General features: G+C 50.0%; 5 protein-coding genes across 5 annotated transcripts; 1 reads left to right on the forward strand and 4 right to left on the reverse strand.

The window, feature by feature from the left end:
- Nucleotides 1-48: 48 nt before the first annotated feature.
- GIQ15_04151 (glycerol-3-phosphate O-acyltransferase) lies at nt 49-2,471 on the reverse strand (the record flags this gene model as incomplete). The annotated part of the gene is made up of 4 exons (XM_033551568.1): nt 49-1,269; nt 1,324-1,592; nt 1,647-2,244; nt 2,298-2,471. The coding sequence occupies 4 exons, from the start codon at nt 2,469-2,471 to the stop codon at nt 49-51; spliced, it is 2,262 nt and encodes a 753-aa protein (XP_033405298.1).
- An 899-nt stretch (nt 2,472-3,370) lies between these two features.
- On the reverse strand, nt 3,371-4,825 carry GIQ15_04152 (uncharacterized protein; the record flags this gene model as incomplete). Its single annotated transcript, XM_033551569.1, has 1 exon — nt 3,371-4,825. The coding sequence occupies one exon, from the start codon at nt 4,823-4,825 to the stop codon at nt 3,371-3,373; it is 1,455 nt and encodes a 484-aa protein (XP_033405299.1).
- A 3,389-nt stretch (nt 4,826-8,214) lies between these two features.
- Nucleotides 8,215-9,693, reverse strand: GIQ15_04153 (uncharacterized protein; the record flags this gene model as incomplete). Its single annotated transcript, XM_033551570.1, has 7 exons — nt 8,215-8,546; nt 8,618-8,685; nt 8,745-9,127; nt 9,187-9,257; nt 9,307-9,343; nt 9,396-9,580; nt 9,648-9,693. The coding sequence occupies 7 exons, from the start codon at nt 9,691-9,693 to the stop codon at nt 8,215-8,217; spliced, it is 1,122 nt and encodes a 373-aa protein (XP_033405300.1).
- A 3,513-nt stretch (nt 9,694-13,206) lies between these two features.
- On the reverse strand, nt 13,207-13,489 carry GIQ15_04154 (uncharacterized protein; the record flags this gene model as incomplete). The annotated part of the gene is made up of 2 exons (XM_033551571.1): nt 13,207-13,381; nt 13,437-13,489. 2 exons carry the CDS (start codon nt 13,487-13,489, stop codon nt 13,207-13,209), a joined length of 228 nt encoding a protein of 75 aa, XP_033405301.1.
- Nucleotides 13,490-15,767: 2,278 nt separating this feature from the next.
- Nucleotides 15,768-16,598, forward strand: GIQ15_04155 (uncharacterized protein; the record flags this gene model as incomplete). The annotated part of the gene is made up of 2 exons (XM_033551572.1): nt 15,768-15,947; nt 16,017-16,598. The coding sequence occupies 2 exons, from the start codon at nt 15,768-15,770 to the stop codon at nt 16,596-16,598; spliced, it is 762 nt and encodes a 253-aa protein (XP_033405302.1).
- Nucleotides 16,599-16,917: the final 319 nt, after the last annotated feature.

Raw genomic sequence — 16,917 nt, forward strand, 5'->3', positions numbered from 1 at the left:
AAAAGAAGAAAAGAAGAAGAGAGAAAGAAACAAGAAGAAACAAGCAGGTTAAATATCCTTCTTGTCCTCCGGAGATGGAGACTCGGAATCCGAGGCGGCCTCCCACATATTCGAGTCTTCGCTCTTTCGGCGTCGCTGTCGTCCTCGTTCGCGCATGGCGCCTCGGATACGCTTACTTACCTCTTTGAAACTCTCCTTGGAGTCCAGGGTGCTGAACTCCTTTAGTGGGAAGCCGGAGGAGCCTACGAGACCGCCGTTGGAGCTGCTGCGGCTTCTGCTTCGACTTGGTGGGCGGGTAGAGAAGAAGCCGAAGCTGGCGAGGTCGTGGAAGGATTCGTTGCGCGGGAGTTGGTCTTGCATGGACGACTCGGTGTGGGAGCGGTGGATGATGCGAGGGCGGCCGTCATCGTCGAAGGGCAGCCTGGCTTCACCGTCATCGGGCGAATCGAGTGCTTTTGCGGGCTGGTTTTCGCGGAAGATGGTATCCTTGAACGGATTAGCGACGACTCTGGATGAGTCGAAGTCGGGGAACATCTCTGGGCCCAGCGTGTTGATTAGATCGGTGACTTGGAGGGATAGCTCTGCCCGTCGTTCACGTAGTTTGACCAGCGAGTTTGCTGAGCTGGGGTTAAGTGATAGAACCAGAGGACGAAGCGATTTGAGAATGTCCATTCCTATCTCCCCGATTCGTAGAGCGGCAAAGGTGATGGATGGGAAGATCCAGAAGCCCAGCGGTATGATTGTCCAGAGGGGCACCCAGTTGGGCACGTATCCCCAGACACGATGACTGTAGGTCCAGTAAGTAAGTAGGGCAGTGTAGAAGGTATATAGGAGTGGAGCGAAAGCCAGAGCAACGAGCAGTTTCCAAGTTGCCATCACGTCGCGGCCTTGAATCTTAACGCTCGATGCGGCCAGTGCTTCACGGGATTTCTTGATAGAGATGAGTTTCGTTGCGATGAAGACTGGAAGGAAGAGGATGAGTCCTGGAAGGGTTCCGATGGCCATGACTACCAGCTTGCCCAGTCGGTAGATCAGGGTAGTGACAACTTTGAATATGGAGAATTTGGCATATTCGACCTGGTGGTCTCGGATGCCTAGGATGCGGAGATCCTTGTTATAGTCCAGGACTGACTTCTTTAGCCTGATTATTCTAGGGTCGTCTTTATAATGAGCATAACCCTTGGCCAGGCGGCGGTTGAGTTCAACGACCATTGGAAGAGGCAGTTTCTTCCCTGTAGGGTTGTAGAGTCGTCTAGCTGCTTGTATGACCTGTGTCTTTATTAGCCAAGATGATGGTACTTTTAAGAATCAGAACCAACATACCATCAAAGATTCGTAGTCGGGAGAAGTTACGGTAACGGTGACAAGGGCCTGGTATATGGTATCCAACAGTGTTCCTACAGACTCTCGCTTCTGGCCCTCTTTATACATCTTGACAAGCTCCGGAGGTACCTTGACGGGGTTTCCGAATTCGATGACTGCTCGAGACCGGAACTTGTGTGCATGGAAATAGTTCATTCCACAGGGAATGATGGTCACGTCGCAATCGGGGTTGGCTGCCACGGCTCCAAGTGCCATCAACGCAACACCAGCTATAAATCATTAGTAAATATCCCAAGCTGATATCAAATGTAACAAGTACACACCTTTCAACGGCAACAAATCCGGACGATCGTGACTCCCACCCTCAGGGAAGATACCAATACAGCCTCCATGATTCAGCGTCTCAAAAACAGCATTATAAACCTGCGTTTGGTCAACGTGCGGGGCAACCTTGAATCTCGATCCCTTGAAATCCGGCGGACTCTGGACGTTTGTGCCTCCTATAAAGGTGCAATCGGCCGTAACGTCGTCTCTGCCAGTCAGTTGCTGCAGCGCCTCTTGCGTCTTATATGGTTTCTTCAAAATAAGCTCCTCCGGCCCCTTGATCTCGCCTATATCCGTACTGCTCGACCGACCACCCACAGACGGCAGGGAGATTGTGCCGCCAACCTCAAAAGCGGAGGATGTAAAGTCCGTACCGTGCCCGCGGAGGAGAGTAGGATTGTTTACGGGATCGGGAAGGTAGATTGTGCCTTTACCTGGCTTCAGGTTGTCCATTGCTCGTGTGACGGGCACCGAGCCAGTGAAGCGAGCAAGCAGGCCGACGAATCGACGTTTGAACGATTTCTGGGCGATCAGGAAGGCGATTCGACGATGAAGTTCCATGCGCATAACGCGCATCAGGATCAAGGAGTCCACGAACTGGTGTAGCCGTTAGTAAAAACAGCTTCAAACGACAGATGGTATAGACGTACCTGGTTCGCATGCGGAGCAGCAACGAGAATGACCGGCCCTCTCTTGGGGACCTTCCATGACCCGCGAGGATGCACTTCGCGGAAGAAGAGGTCGACGAGCAGAGATAGGAACCATAGGATCAGATCGTACATCCAAGTGACCATAGGCCGGTATTCCTCCTTCCCCGACGCCATGGTGAATATCCTAGCACCTAGCAATCAATTAACGGTGCCGGCGAGTAGACGACGGTTAGACAGCGACTGTCCTGCGAAGAGATGGCCCTGCAACCATGGAGGGTTGGGGGTTGGCTGTCTGTCAAGGACGCAACGGTATGACGCTGGCTGTTGATCGCAGCGTTGATCCGGCGTTGAAGCCTCGCGGGCGGGTTGAAGGGAGGGATTGAAGGGAGGAATGCGTATACGGGCTGCGACGATGAGAATCCACGTCGATACGGATCGTTTCTTCTCCTTGTTGGGTGTATCCGGACGAAGTTGTTGGCGGGGGATGGCCGACACAGCTATTTATCCCGTTCCGCTCCTTGTTCTTCTCTTTTTCCTTTCGCTTGCAGGTGAGACACAGCGCCAACTATATCCTGTGGGAACGTCGGACAAGGAGAGCCTTAATGGATGTATAGCCGCGTATATATCTGTGTATATCAGTGTCCATGTAACTATGAAGCGTCATAACGATGTGAAAGCAAATTTTCCACAGCCGAAGAAGGCAAATAAATAAGAGACGAAAAAAACAAAACAGGCCAATAACTCTGGACTCTATGCATAGATGTTACTCGGGACACTATGATTGTTTGGCATATGACGGCTCTATGCATGCATCCATGCAAGGAGTGTTCCATAGCACGAAATTCACCAAGTCCAATTATGTAGCTAGATGTATGCAAGTACATGATGCTATCTCGTATACCAAAAAAAATACATCGAAACAAGAAAGTAGATCGGGAGAAAAAGAAAATGAAAATGAACAGCATGGGCGAGATAAGACCTGGGCCGGCCAGACCATCTCAGCCTGCTTTTATTCAACTCCAGACACAGAACCCCGTCGCTCATGGTTGTAAAGATGAACCCCCAAATACCCATTAATGCGTTTCTCCCTCCTCGCCCTCGTCCCCTTCTGCGGCGCCTCGAGGTGGTGCGAGTGAAAGGGGACTCCCTGCCACCCATCTCCGGCCTATCATCCGGCTAAGGTCAGCCTGGGTCTTCTTCCGCTGCATGTTGAGCAGCAACTTCTCCTGCTCCTTCCAGCGCTTCTCCCAGGTATCCTCCACCTCGTTCCTGGCCCTCTCGACCCTTTCTTCCATCTGAGACTCCATCATGTTGACCTGTCTCCGCAGCTCGTCGATCGTAAAGTCCCGCGTCTTCAGCTCCTTGCGATATACCTGGTCGACCTCATTTAGCCGTTCACGCAGGTCCGCCAGTTCGCGGCACTTCTGATGCAGGATCTTGCGGTGTTCGCGATCGATGCTGCGGATCATGCGGGAGAAGTGGATGCTTATTTCGTTCTCTGTGTCCATGGTAGGCGGTACCTCCATGTCTGCATAGCCTTCTTCGACGGTCGGTGGGCCCTGGGGGACAGCCAGGGCAGGGCTTCTGGTAGCTCGAGGGGTGGTGGGTGGTGAGCGGCCGCGAGATGCGTTGCCGTTGCCGCTGCCATCGTAGTTCGCGGCATAGTGGAAGTCTCCGGTCTGTAATTCGTGGTTGATGCCGCCTCCTATGCTGGGGCCGGCGGAATGGGTCATGCGTGCGCTTGGGGAGTTGTCAGCTCTGTTGTTTAGATTGCTCCACCAGTTTCCGAAGGAGGCTCCTGTGTCGAGCTGGGGCAGTCGGACACCGTTCCTGCGACGCAGCCGGTTGTGAGTGGGATTGACGTTGGCGTTATTGGGGAGAAAGTTGGTCTGGATGTTGCTTTCTGACACGGAGCGTCTTTTGGCTACCACCGAGATCTTTTCGGGTCCGGGGACGAAGGAATGTGTTCGAAAGACGGAGCCGGAGCCTCGCCTCTCTCCTTGGGCTCCTTGAGCTCCTTGAGTTCCTTGAGTAGACTGGGCAAACGCCAACGATAAGTCTTCCCTAAACTGTTCTATCGACGGGAAGGTCAATGGCTCCCTTTCGTGACTCTCGTGTCTCGGCCATATCGTTTGATCGACGTACAGGTCAGACTGCGATGCCGTATTATATTCGGACTCCTCGGGCGGCGATACTACCTCCTGGTAGTTTGGGATATTTGGGCTGGGTAGAGACTCTGATGCATCCCCAGCAACGCCGTCCAGGCTGGAGTACGCCGGCGGCGCAAAGGAGTACGGCGGAAGGCCAGCATGTTCGGTGATCCTCGACCCGTCTCGATTGATACTGAATATCCTGCGTCCAACAATCAGCTCCATGCTTCGAACGCTCCTGGCGTCATCCTGTAGTGTTGCAATAGTAACCCCGGTCCGCGTAGAGACGATGCTGGATGCTCTGCTGCGGACAGAGACGCCACCACCGGCCTGGGCTTGAGCGAGGCTGTGCTCGTACGACTGATCTTGTGATGCCATGATGTTTTCCTCAAGGATATCAGCTTCTCTAGAGATATCGGGTATCAAACAAGGTATATCCGTTGCAGTGTCGCTCCGCTGGAGCTCATCGAGATAGCAGCCAGCAGTCGACAACCTCCTCGGCAAGCACTCTGTATGGCTGGCAAAGAGAGATATCTCCACGTCAGCGACTGGCGACTGGCGATTGGGTCGCGTATCCTTCTCAGGCTCGACTTGTTATAAACACCAGGCCTGCATTTCCAAAGTCCTCCATGGCGTCCTTTTAAGTAAAACTGTTGACTTCAACCGTCCGCAGTCGCAGGCAACCAAAGTCCCCGATGAGTAAGCCTTGTTCTTCAGCCTCATGCCCCGGTCGAATACGAGAGGGAAAACACATCAGAAAAGGGCTTCTCTAGCTTAGTTTGTACTGGGCTCATGCGATATTTCATCATGGATGGCTTATTCTTCCTCCCCTGAATGGTGGGAGCTGCAGAGCCAGCACCGGGGACATCGCCAGGCAGCTTCTTTTCCTGTAGGTTTCAAGCCATGTTTCATCGACTTGGGCAGATCGTGGAGGAACATGCAGGCCTTGTGAAGTTTCCATCAGAGATTCCTTCTGCCTGGTCTCGATGCGAGGATCAACGCATGGTCCTGGTTGGTATACCATCTCTCCGAGCCATCGAGTATACCATTGATTTAAGGCCAGTACTCAAATACCAGCCATAAAAGAAAGATAGACGCCAGATTATCGCCATTCAGAAGCAGCTCGCCTAGCATTCGGACTAGACGGACTATAGACAGATGTCATAAAGAATGAAAGATGTTGTTACTCTTACAACAACCTAACTATAATTAACAGCTATCTCAGAACCTCGAGTTTTCAAGGCAGCCGTTCATAGTACTCTAGCAACTCTTCCTAGCCATGCTATAAATTCCACATAATCCGCTAAATACATACTGCCATACGACGTATTCATCATATTCGTCTTCTGTGCAATTTGGATGGATAGTATATCCTCTTTTCAGGCGATAAGTAACCTATCCCCTAACAAGAATCTTCATAACCAGCCACCAACAGTGAACATGAGCCTCGAATTCTCACCGGCTGGTCGTTTACGCGCTCCGACACGAGCAGGGATGGTGTAATTGAGTATCAATAAAGCCTTCAAAGAGTTGTTGCTTCAGTTCGTCGAAGACACCCAGTCAACGGCAGTATCCTGGTTTCAGATTGATGCCAGTTTTATACTTCTTTCGAATCTGAAGAAAATCTGCTGGATACATATTCGATCTACCCAATGGCCCCATGGACCATCTCAGCCAAATATCTCTCTAGTCCTTTAAGTGGTCTCTTGCTATGATGTGTTAGGAGTAAACTACTTCGCGACACGGGTTTGTGACTGTCGCCTTTGTTGCCATGGAGTGCTAAACCATGAGGTTTTGAGGAAATATAAGAAAATATAGAAAATATAAAGAAAACAAAAAAGGACAGCAGGAAGAAAAGGGAATAGCAAGGGGAGAGGTTCAACGCCGTTTATACATCCGCGTAATCTCTGCTAGATTTAGTAATTGTAGCTCAAAGTCTATCCCCTTCTCTCTAAACACCTTATTAACCGTATCTGGCACGGGATGCAGTACAGATGGCACATACGGCTTAAACTCATCGCCATGTGGGGGAACCTGAAGCTCCGTCACATATAAGTTCGACAGACATGGTAGAAAAGTAGGCTTATGCTCTGCAATTTCGAGAAGCCAGTTCAAATCCAAGACTCGCTGTTCGCGGGGCGGAATTACCATTCCCTCTTTCCAGTAATAGGTTATCTGTTAAGTGAAGATGATGTATCAGCCCTTCGTTTTAAGTAGTATCCTTTGGTCACCTATTCCTCCCTTCTCTCGAGGCAAGACTAAAAAGACTAGAAAGTAGATAAATCGCCTACCCTTAACTCCACCAAGGCTGGAGGAAGACGAGCACATAGGCCACTTCTCATCGAAGGATTACGCCTAGCGTCCTTGGAGTACAAAAACTCAACCTCAATATCAAGTTTCCTGACATTTGCCAATGCGCTTAAATCGACGGGATTATTGTCAAATCCTGCGGGACCGGTATTCCATAGCCGCAGAGCGGTTAATGACGTATGAAGTCGACGGGTTAGGATACGAGATAGACTCTCCAGGCATATGAGATTAATACCACCACTCGAAATTCCGCAATCCACGTTCTCAAGGTTGGGATGGTAGGAGAGAATTATGTCAAGGTCGGTGATAGGTTGTGTTGTGATATTGACTGTGAGTGATCTAAGCGTGGATCCAGCCCGATCCTTGTCCCCAGCCTGCTGTCTCACAACTCCAATATCGGTGTCAGCCCCAGTCCGAGCAAATATGCCCAATACCAATGACTCCAAACCTGGAAGTCGCGCGTACTGCACAGCTTCAGCCCATGTGAGAGGACAAAATCTGGGCAGATGCAACGGGTCTGATCCGACTCGGTAGTGTTGTACGTTGAGGTGTCTCAGGCGCGGGAGGGTATTATCTTCAAGAACAACAAGATTCAGCTCAGAGGAATTAGGGGACTTGAAACAAATGCATAGTTTCAGCGTCTCTAGCAATTCCAGACTCGCTATATGTCGTCTGAAGCTAGCGACTTCTTCCTCGCTTTCAAACCTGCAATATAGATCAGCACTGCGGGGCAAAAGAGCTAGGCCAGGATTCTCGGAGATGGAGCGGATGAATAGCTTTAGTGATTTGCGGCCATAAGTGCTTGATGGCGATGTCGCGAGGTCGATGTCTCTGTACAAGAAAGTGCGAGCACATCTCGACAGTGTTTTGCTCACGAGAGAGAGCTGGACCAAGTCACTGGTGCATAAGGAGTTACTAGAAAGAATCTCGTAGATAACTTCAGGAGGTAAGTCTGCCCAGCAGGTCATCGTGTTCAGTTAACGTAGTATAGTCGATGGCTCTGGGCTTGATGTGGTCGCTGGTTGTTGTATACTCGACGTTGCGATTAGTTAGTTAACTAAGTTAGTGAACGAGACAGCAGCAGGTCAAGACACGTGAGCCTCGCCGCACCCCCTGCATGGATTAGAGCTATTCAACTGAACATAGAAGTTGGTTTGGAATTTATATCAAGGAGTGTCATGGCGATGCATTTTGTAGTCTCAAATACTCCACTAAACAAGCTCGTATTTAAGGTTACCTGGCTCGAGATAGGGTTCAGCCAAACGCGGGTAAAAGTTCATACTCCTAACTTAGCTTCTGGCGGCTTTCTCCATGACTTGGAGGTTTAAGGTATCGTTTTGGATATCTGGTAGTCACTTTATAGTCGTGCATGAAGTATGGTCAAACTTTCCAATATTCGATATATGCAGCCCAATCCCTATAAAATTATTTATAATATAAAACGCCCAAATAATACATTATACCCTTCTCTTGTCGATTTCAACGAGATTTATGCAAGGTTCTGAAGAATCCATCTGGGAGTTAACAGAAGTGTCCACGGAGTAGGTGACCGTTTTAGAAATGAAGCCGCCACATTCACTATCCAGCATGGTGGAATTAGAAGTAGAATCCCCCTTTGACGGGCCGCTTGAAGAGATACCCAAGCGTTTGTTATATGTATTCTCCGTCGCTTGGCCGGCGATTCCAGGAAGGAAGTGAATGAGTATCGCCCGAGTGGCAGGTAAGCAAGCGCATACAATGGCCATCTGACACTCGATCATGGACCAGTAGTTGAGTGGCGCCATCTCATCTGTTCACAGATGATGGTTAGCAATGAGTCCAGGGTGGTAATCTTGTAAAGGGGCGTAGAAGAGTACTCACATGTAGGATTTTTCGTAACGTCATGCTGAAACAGAATGATCACTCGCACAACTCCGACAGCGGTCAATCTACCGGCAAATCTAGATTAGCATGATGAAACCCCGACTTCTCGGATCGATGCACTTACAGGAGGCCCATTCCAAACATAAGAGCAACGCCTATCTTTCTGCGGTGTGACAATTTTAACTTTAACACCTCGTATATAGGCATAGACACCATGATAGTATCGACCGTAATATTGACAAACCCGTTAACGTAGGTTGCGGTTATAAAGTCGATACACTTTCCAGTCTCGTCCATTTTCCATGCGGTCCAGGCCAAATGGACGGGGATACAGTGAAAGGCATCGACTAGTATCCATGTGATCGCAATAGCAGCGTTGACGGCTATTATGGCGTACGTGGTATAACGGAAGACCGGTGCCTGGAAAATCCGTAGCAGGAAAAGGCCAACTGATATCTTCGCAAGGGATATAAGGGCTTTGTATGACAGGACATATGCATAAAAGACCTAAATGGACACCGGGTTAGCCTGTCCCTTTTTATCTTTAGGATATCAAGGCAACAAACCTTGAAGGCTATTGTTATGTCCTCCTGCGGAACAATATCCCAGATATTTCTACCGAAGCCATAGTGGATCACTTTAAAAGGTTAGAAAGTTATCGTCATCGATAAGGGCTTGGAACTTACTTGAAACGTGCAAGGAATACACCACAACAGCAAGTATCTAAAGTCGGGTGAGTGGAAGGGTCAAATAGAAGGATATCCATTAACCTTACATATGCCACGATTATAGTATAATCATCAGCGCCCCAGCCACCACCTAGACGCATTAGTTTGGAGGATATCCTGATCGTGAAAAAGAAGGTGGCAGCAATAAATGGAATGAGTGTGCCGGCGTCTACTTCGGTATATAGCGGTTCGATAGGAATGTTGCATTGGCGAGATCCGAGGTATTTGGCCACTATACTCGGTAGTATGGTATTAGACGCTGAAGCAATTCTGGCGTGGATTATAATGGGCAAACGTACTCAGCGCCTCGCTTCCAGTGCAGTGTGCCATTGCACATTTACCCATTTCGGCTTGGAAGGTCTCGTCTGCACAGAGACAAGGTACATCGGTTGATGAACATTGTGTCGTAGAGTTGGCAAGCAGTTGATGTTGACAATCAATCTATCCGGTCCAGACGTTAGCTAACATGTCCACCAAGAAAAAGGGTTCAAGGACTCATACGGCACATTGAGGAACTTCTTCTTGTCCTCTAGCCGCCAACTGTGAAATGACAACCGGTGATGCCAGGACCGTCGAGGCCAACGCTAATACCGGTAGAAAGCGCATTTTCTATGATCTCTTTTTGAGAATGTGGTACAGGAAGAAGACATAACTACCATCCAGTCAATACACCGACATGCGAGCAAGCCGGCTATATGTCTTCTAGAAGGGAGGCAATGTCCTTGCTTTTCTTGTATCACGCAAGCATTCGCCCTCTAAACGCCTTTCTCAATTTGACATCCACTCCGAGGGGTTGAGCATCAAGACTATTGGAATTAGCGCGCCACCAGGCGGAAGAGAGTGTCAGGATATAATTGCCCGAGCCAACGGTTGGCTATCAAGGGGCTCCGATTGCGTGGGAGATCCTCCGATGGTTCTGATCGCGTGGTAGATCTCTCCATATCCGCACACCATCGATGCATCCAGCGGCACAGCAGGCGACGCCGCGTAGAACCTATCAGCGCATCGATACCTCGGTCGAAGTAGCTTCACAAGCACCGAGGATGGAGCATCTCAGTCTCGTTGTCTCCATGGCCGCACGCTCATGCTGATTGATAGAGGAGGGAGCGGGACGGACAATGCTTCTTTTTACACGAGAGCTGTGTTCACGAAGTGATGCTACTAATGGACGAACCCTGGTCGGGTACTGGTTTGGTCTGGGAGACAAGGTACAGAGTACAGAGTACAGAGTACATACTCCGTATTTCAATATCACTTTGATAGGCTGAGCTTGCTACACAGTTTGATCCCGAGTTGTTCTCTGGGGCCGTTCATCCCGCGCCACCAACCTCCTCATTGGCGCACCTCAACACACCGATATGAGCACTTCAATAAGAACCGGGATCATCCAGGATGGTTAAAGGCACCATCCCTGCTGATGGGGGTTTATATTCCGCATCCGAAGCGTGCACACTTACTCCCTACTTTCGAGAGATTATAACATCAGCCAGCACTATGGTATAAAGCCAGAGGTGCCCCTTACCGAGTATCCTGCTTCAAGGTGGCAAGCTTGTCAATAATATATTTGGAAGAAGTCAAGTCAGGGGAACGAGAGAGGGAGACAACGATGCCAGAGTCAAATTATGCAATTTTACAGGAATAGTTGCATAATTGGCTTTGTAACCAGTTCAATTTCCGGTGGCCTCCAGCTGGCCAATGTTGAAGATGGAGACTGGAGATCTCTTGCCCCAAACTCCAGATACGAAGTCCACAGCGGTAAGCACTGGGAGACCCGCTGGCTAGTCCCTGGGCTGCGTCCTAGTGACGATGCTTGCCTTTATACTTAAGGGGTTACACCAGTCGGAAGATTTTTAGACCTTCAATATTTGTCGAGTTATTGGAAAAATACGGAGTGACGAATCTTGATGCGAGAAGCGAGCGGATCCCTGATATACGATACTGAAAGCCAACGAGATCCCTAGCCGCCATAGGGAGTACCGCCATCGTCTACGGAGGCCTGCCAAAAGTCCGTCGGGTTCTTATTCCACCCCTTTCCCAAGGACGGGCCCAAGAGCAAGTTCTAAGCACAAGTATACGGATACCATGAGGACAGACTTCAGGATAGATCGGTAGGTAGCCGATAGCAGGCCGGTGCAAGCTTGATCGGCGTTCGATGTTGATGTTGAGATGTGCTGACTACAACAAATGCGCACAATCTTTGCCTTGGCACGAATATCGAATTTGCACTAAGGCACACAGGACTTCTTCTTTTCAGACACAGAACTCCACGAAATAACTGACAACGACATGCTTCTGAGATATATCAGGCTACGGGAACCAGACATCATGGTATAACTCTGTACGTGAGTTATCGCTTCTTTTCCGTTTCCAACGACATCAGGCCCTGCTCTACCGATGCACATTCATCTTACGTTGCCATGCCACGTCGTTGAACAAGTCCAGGATCGGACGCCAACCAGAAATCGAGAATTTCGTTGACATGTCAACACTTCTACACCAAAGGGGAAACCAGGTTGGCGCCGATGGCGTTCTTAGGTGACATCGTGATTGGGCGATGCCAAAACGTCTGCATGTTGCCCGCAGAATGGCAATGGCCAATAAGAGGCAGGCTGTTAGAAGCAGTCCAATGATGAGCAAGATTCTCACCAACGGGGGTGAGACGACTGGACGAGAATCTCTCCCAGTCAGCCACCTGAACCTACTCGAGCCTGTCTGGCTTTGAGATATATATTACACAATCCCCCACACGTTGATCATCAACTAAAATGCCTCCGCGAAGGAACCTGAAGCAGGATGACCGGAATTGGGTTGAAAGACAACTGGACAAGAGAACGGGCAAGAAGAGCGTTGTACTATGCAATGGAGTCCCGATTGACGAAGGGAGGATTCAGAGATCGATCAAACAGCACCGGCCACCACTACCCAGGAAATGCCGAAAGTACCAAGGTATAGTATGATACCTTATACATGCTCGTGAAGGTGCTCCAACTCCAGAGGCCCACCCAAGGATCCAGGTCCAAACCCCAGCGTCAAGCGCATCTGTGGAAACGCCAGTAAATGACATCTCGGACAATCCGGGATATCAACAACTTGAGCCTGATAGCCACGCCAGCCTACATCTTCCCAGCCTGGACTGGCATATATCCGATGAACAGCTTCCCTCGGAATGGCTAACCTGGCCTCCTAGTTCTCCCAGTGACGGAGCCACCGGGGTTCCTCGAGGAGGAAGCTCGCAGTCAGCTAGCCCTGATTACAAGCTGCGTACTCGGATATCAAGAAGCCGGACAAAAGGTACTGTCTGAACTTCTCAGGAATATCGAGGCCGCTAACGGAAGGGGTTGGCGACGAGATAGCGAAGACGCTACTCACAGGATGCCATACTGATGTGTCTTACTCTAAGAGTAAAGATTTCACCAAGTCACTAATGGGGAAGCTGATACTGGCAGCTACGCAGAAGCCGTTCCTCGGGGCAGCATGCGTCTGCCTAATGACCTATGCCTGGAGGCTCGTTTAAAATTTATACGCGAGCTACGGGCGGCCTTTGACGGTGACTGAAGCCAGGAACACGGTCGAGGCATTTATAAGGATGGGATGGATTGTTCTGACCAAGGTATGTTGCACACTTCAATTAGAAGAGGCCGGGCTTGTTGTATTGACTTGATTCGCCCATTTAGTGTAAGGACGAGCTATACATCACAGAGAAGGCGCGGTGGCCTATGAGTTCAGAAGAGTGGGAGATTTTTTGAGCATCTGAGGGTCTCACCCAGACAGACTCTCAAGGTAACAAGCTAACACCACCACGCACTGCCTGAATCCCAATGCCCAACCCCCCCGACGGCTCTCTTGCTGAGGTATCCTTCACTGTCCAAACTTCCGCTTGATATCGTCTATCACTGCGTTGATGTGTTCCATCTTGTTCGTGCCTGAGGAATACGTCGTCCAGCAATCAGCACTCGAGAAGCTGTTGGCGAACTGCTGCAGCTGGCCACCGTTGACGACGCCGTTGTTGTCGACGGAGCTGGGAGCAGAGCCACTGTGAATGGGTGTTACTGTGTGGTTCTAGATAAGGATAAGGGGAAGTGGTTTACCCATTGTTGGCAGTGTCCCTGCCGGTGGGCGCAGTGTTCGATGGGTGAGGCATCTTCAGGACGATGTATAGAAGATAGGACGGTAGGAAGGGCTATGTGTATAGATCAGGTAGACGTACAACTGCGCAATGAGATGTTCTTCTGCTGCTTCTCCAGCTACTCGCGGCGGACGAGAGGCTTCTTATATAACTGGGGACTCCATCATGGAAGGCCATGAGCTCCCCCGTTGCTTCAGCAGGCCAACCATCATCACATCAAATCTGTCCATTGTTAGCAAACCTGACCGGCTGCCAGGATAGAGGCATCTCGTCAACGGCGTGATACACGGGGGTATCCCAGCTGCCGCCGACCCAGGTCATGATGATGCAGAGCCGGGCCGCAACCTCTAAATAAACTTTTTTGCCCATAGATCGCTAGAGTTTAACTATTGTTCAGAGCCACGCGATTCGCTGCTCTACTGTCCCCTGTCGTCTCTTTTATTCCTTTGTCCCGCGTTTTCACGACGGACTTGTCTCTGCGCCACGTCACGTGTGTACAAGGAGTAATATTCTTCCGCCCCATTTAGCGCTTAGTAAACAACTAACCAAGGCTTGTTCACCTCCTTACCTAATAAAAACAAGAAAGTTGACGCAAACGGCCTTTTGCGACAACATGCAGCTTTGATCACGTGGATACAAGGACTATGCAAAAACATAGGTGGATCTATGTTCTTCCACCCCGTTCAATGTCACGTGATATTCTATTTATGACACTGCCCAGCCAATAAAGAGTGAAGGAACCTAGGTAGCAGTTGTTACTTGTCCATCTGTGGGATGCCTTTTAGCAAGTGAGAAAAGGCGAGTACATGCATATACGGGATAGCCATCGGTGACACAACTATCAACATTGAGACTACTTCATCACAAGGTATTCATGACAAGGTAGGTTCAAATGTGTTTCTCAACTGGGCTGTCCAAGCCACTACTACGAAGCCTCTATCGACATATTACGACGGAGAACTGGATGCATGGTCAATATTCCGACCTTATGCATAAACGGAGGGATCAACTCAGAAGCCTACCCGTGTGGTCCGTACTCCATGTGTGATATTGCGATTATGAGCCTATGAGCCTATGCTGTAAAATAGGACTGGCTGAGTATATTCCTCCTTGGCTCGGCTTCCTCTTTTTCTGCCTTCCTTCTGGTTCCTCCCGTCTGTGTCTGTGGGTACGGCGTCCATCTCCAGTTCAGACGTGTTCCGTAGGCGCACTATCTCGGCTGATTGGGTGCTGAGAATGGCCCTACGAGGATTGGGGGATCTGTCTGGTACGGTCGGTGGCTGGACGCCTTGCATGATATCTCGATGTCTCTGTCTCGATATCTCAGGCAAGGCATCCAGAACCAATCTCCCCATGGCCAGGGTGTTGATGTCGATGTCGATGTCGACGTCGATGAAGTCCTGAAGTCTACCGTAGAACACGTGTTCCTATATAAATGCAAATAGTCGGCTGCTTCGATCATATATCATGATCTCTAGAGTCGATCTCGCATCTTCCATACATATTCTACATCTTCTAGCATCTGAAACGCATCACGGGCAGGTAAGTAGCCAACGAACCGCCGGCTTCTAGGAGATCAGCCTCCGCCACCCCGCCGGACAGGACAGGAGGTGTCTTGCTGCGCCTACGTCTTGCTGCGTCTACTTGCGATGTCCAGAGCTCGTTCTCGTCCATAAATATCATATCCAGTTCTAGCTGTAAGTCCATCCGCGTCTGCCGGACGATAGCTATCTGACTCGATGCATAGGATAGCCGGTTAGAACATATATACCCCGCTAGACACGCCGGAGCAGACATCGCCGCAGGATAACCATCTCTCGTCCATCTCACTCCGTCTATCCAGTACGTATGTTCGATCGAGCTTACAGCCGTGATATTATTACTGTTACTACTTTTACTACTTTAAATGCCAGCGAGCGACCGCTATGGGGTTGAGCTGTTCCCTTTATTTTTCTATTTTCCTTCGCATCCCGCGCTTGTCGGTATATATATATCTAACTTTTTGAGTTTTAGACGGCATAGACTCCCTCGTCTCCAGGGTTGAGCTGCCTCCCATATTGGCTGCAAGCAGTCACAGAGCACGCGGTGCGCTGCAGTAGACCTTCCAAGGTTTCCTTCTAGTGCTCAGATCCATACCGCCGGCCCTCGGGTCGAGATGTCTATAAAGTATGTCTGTCCGTTCTGTTCTGGCCGGATAACCTCTGTCTCTATCCCCATCCCACCGCCCGCCTGGGTGATGCGTATTCTTAAGATGGAGTCGAAACGGCATAGGAAATCATTACTAAAAGTTTGGATGCTTAGTTGGGCTATGGTCCATGAGACCAAGGGACTGGTCCTGTTACCAAATGAACGCATCATATACTCCTCCCCTCCACGAACGAGCATATCACTTCGCTCCATCCATCCCGGCCCAGATAAGCAGACCTTTTCAAAACAGAGCAGTGCCGGCCACGTTCACCTCACAAACCAGAGAGTATGCCCGTATCCGAACCAAGACAGTATTCATTCCATGGATGACGCTCTCGCTTACCGTTTTATATAGATCGTCTACCTCCCATCCCAACCAACGCCGGAATTCCAATCATTCTCCGCACCACTCCTAAACCTGCTTGACACACACGTTGCCGCGCCCTTCTTCGGCCCTAATGTATGGAACTCCGTCGTCCAGCCCGTATCCGGCGGCGGAATACCGGCCACGTATGCGGCGATACAGCTAAAACTAACCTTCAAGGATGGAGGGGCGTTTGATTTCCACTCGAACTATGAACAGATCAAGGAACGGTTGCAGCAGGCTGTTGAGAGGGCGAGAGAGGGCGGGCTGATGTCTGGTGATGGAGCGCAGGTGGGTACGGGTCGTGATGGAGGTGCGTTTGGAGTCGTCGATTTTGCAAATGTGCATCTCGAGGAGTTGCCTGCGTATGAAGGGCCGGCGGGTGCGGTGTCGGCGCGGATACAGTCGTTGGATAGGCCGCCGGAGCATGGAGAGGGTGAGAGTCGTCTGGCTGGCAGCAGGTCGGAACGTCCGCTGTTCGAGCCGCCTACGGAGCCACCGCCGGGGTATGAGGAGGTGCAGCAGCAGAGCGTCGCGAACGAGTTAGAGAACCAGCTCCGTCAGCGTCGTTGAGCGAACTTTTCTTGCATTGGATCGACCTGTGATGCGTATCAGTAGCCTTGTATGATGGTATGTCAGCTATAAACAGATAGTCTTATAAATGTCTACTATCTCCTTCCTCTTCTTCTTCGTCTCCTACCTTTCTTCGTCTTCTTCTTCGTCTTCGTCTTATTCTCTTCGTTATTGTCTTATTGTGTTATTGTCTTTCTTGTATAATCTTCAATCACGTGCTTATCCCAGACTGACCAATCACGAGGAAGCTAAACCAAGCCAGGCCGACGACCTTTTTTCGCTCCAAACATCAAGCCAACATCATCAACCACCACCGCGA

Source organism: Arthroderma uncinatum (assembly GCF_011692745.1).
Source record: "Arthroderma uncinatum strain CBS 119779 chromosome Unknown scaffold3, whole genome shotgun sequence".
NCBI lineage: Eukaryota > Fungi > Ascomycota > Eurotiomycetes > Onygenales > Arthrodermataceae > Arthroderma > Arthroderma uncinatum.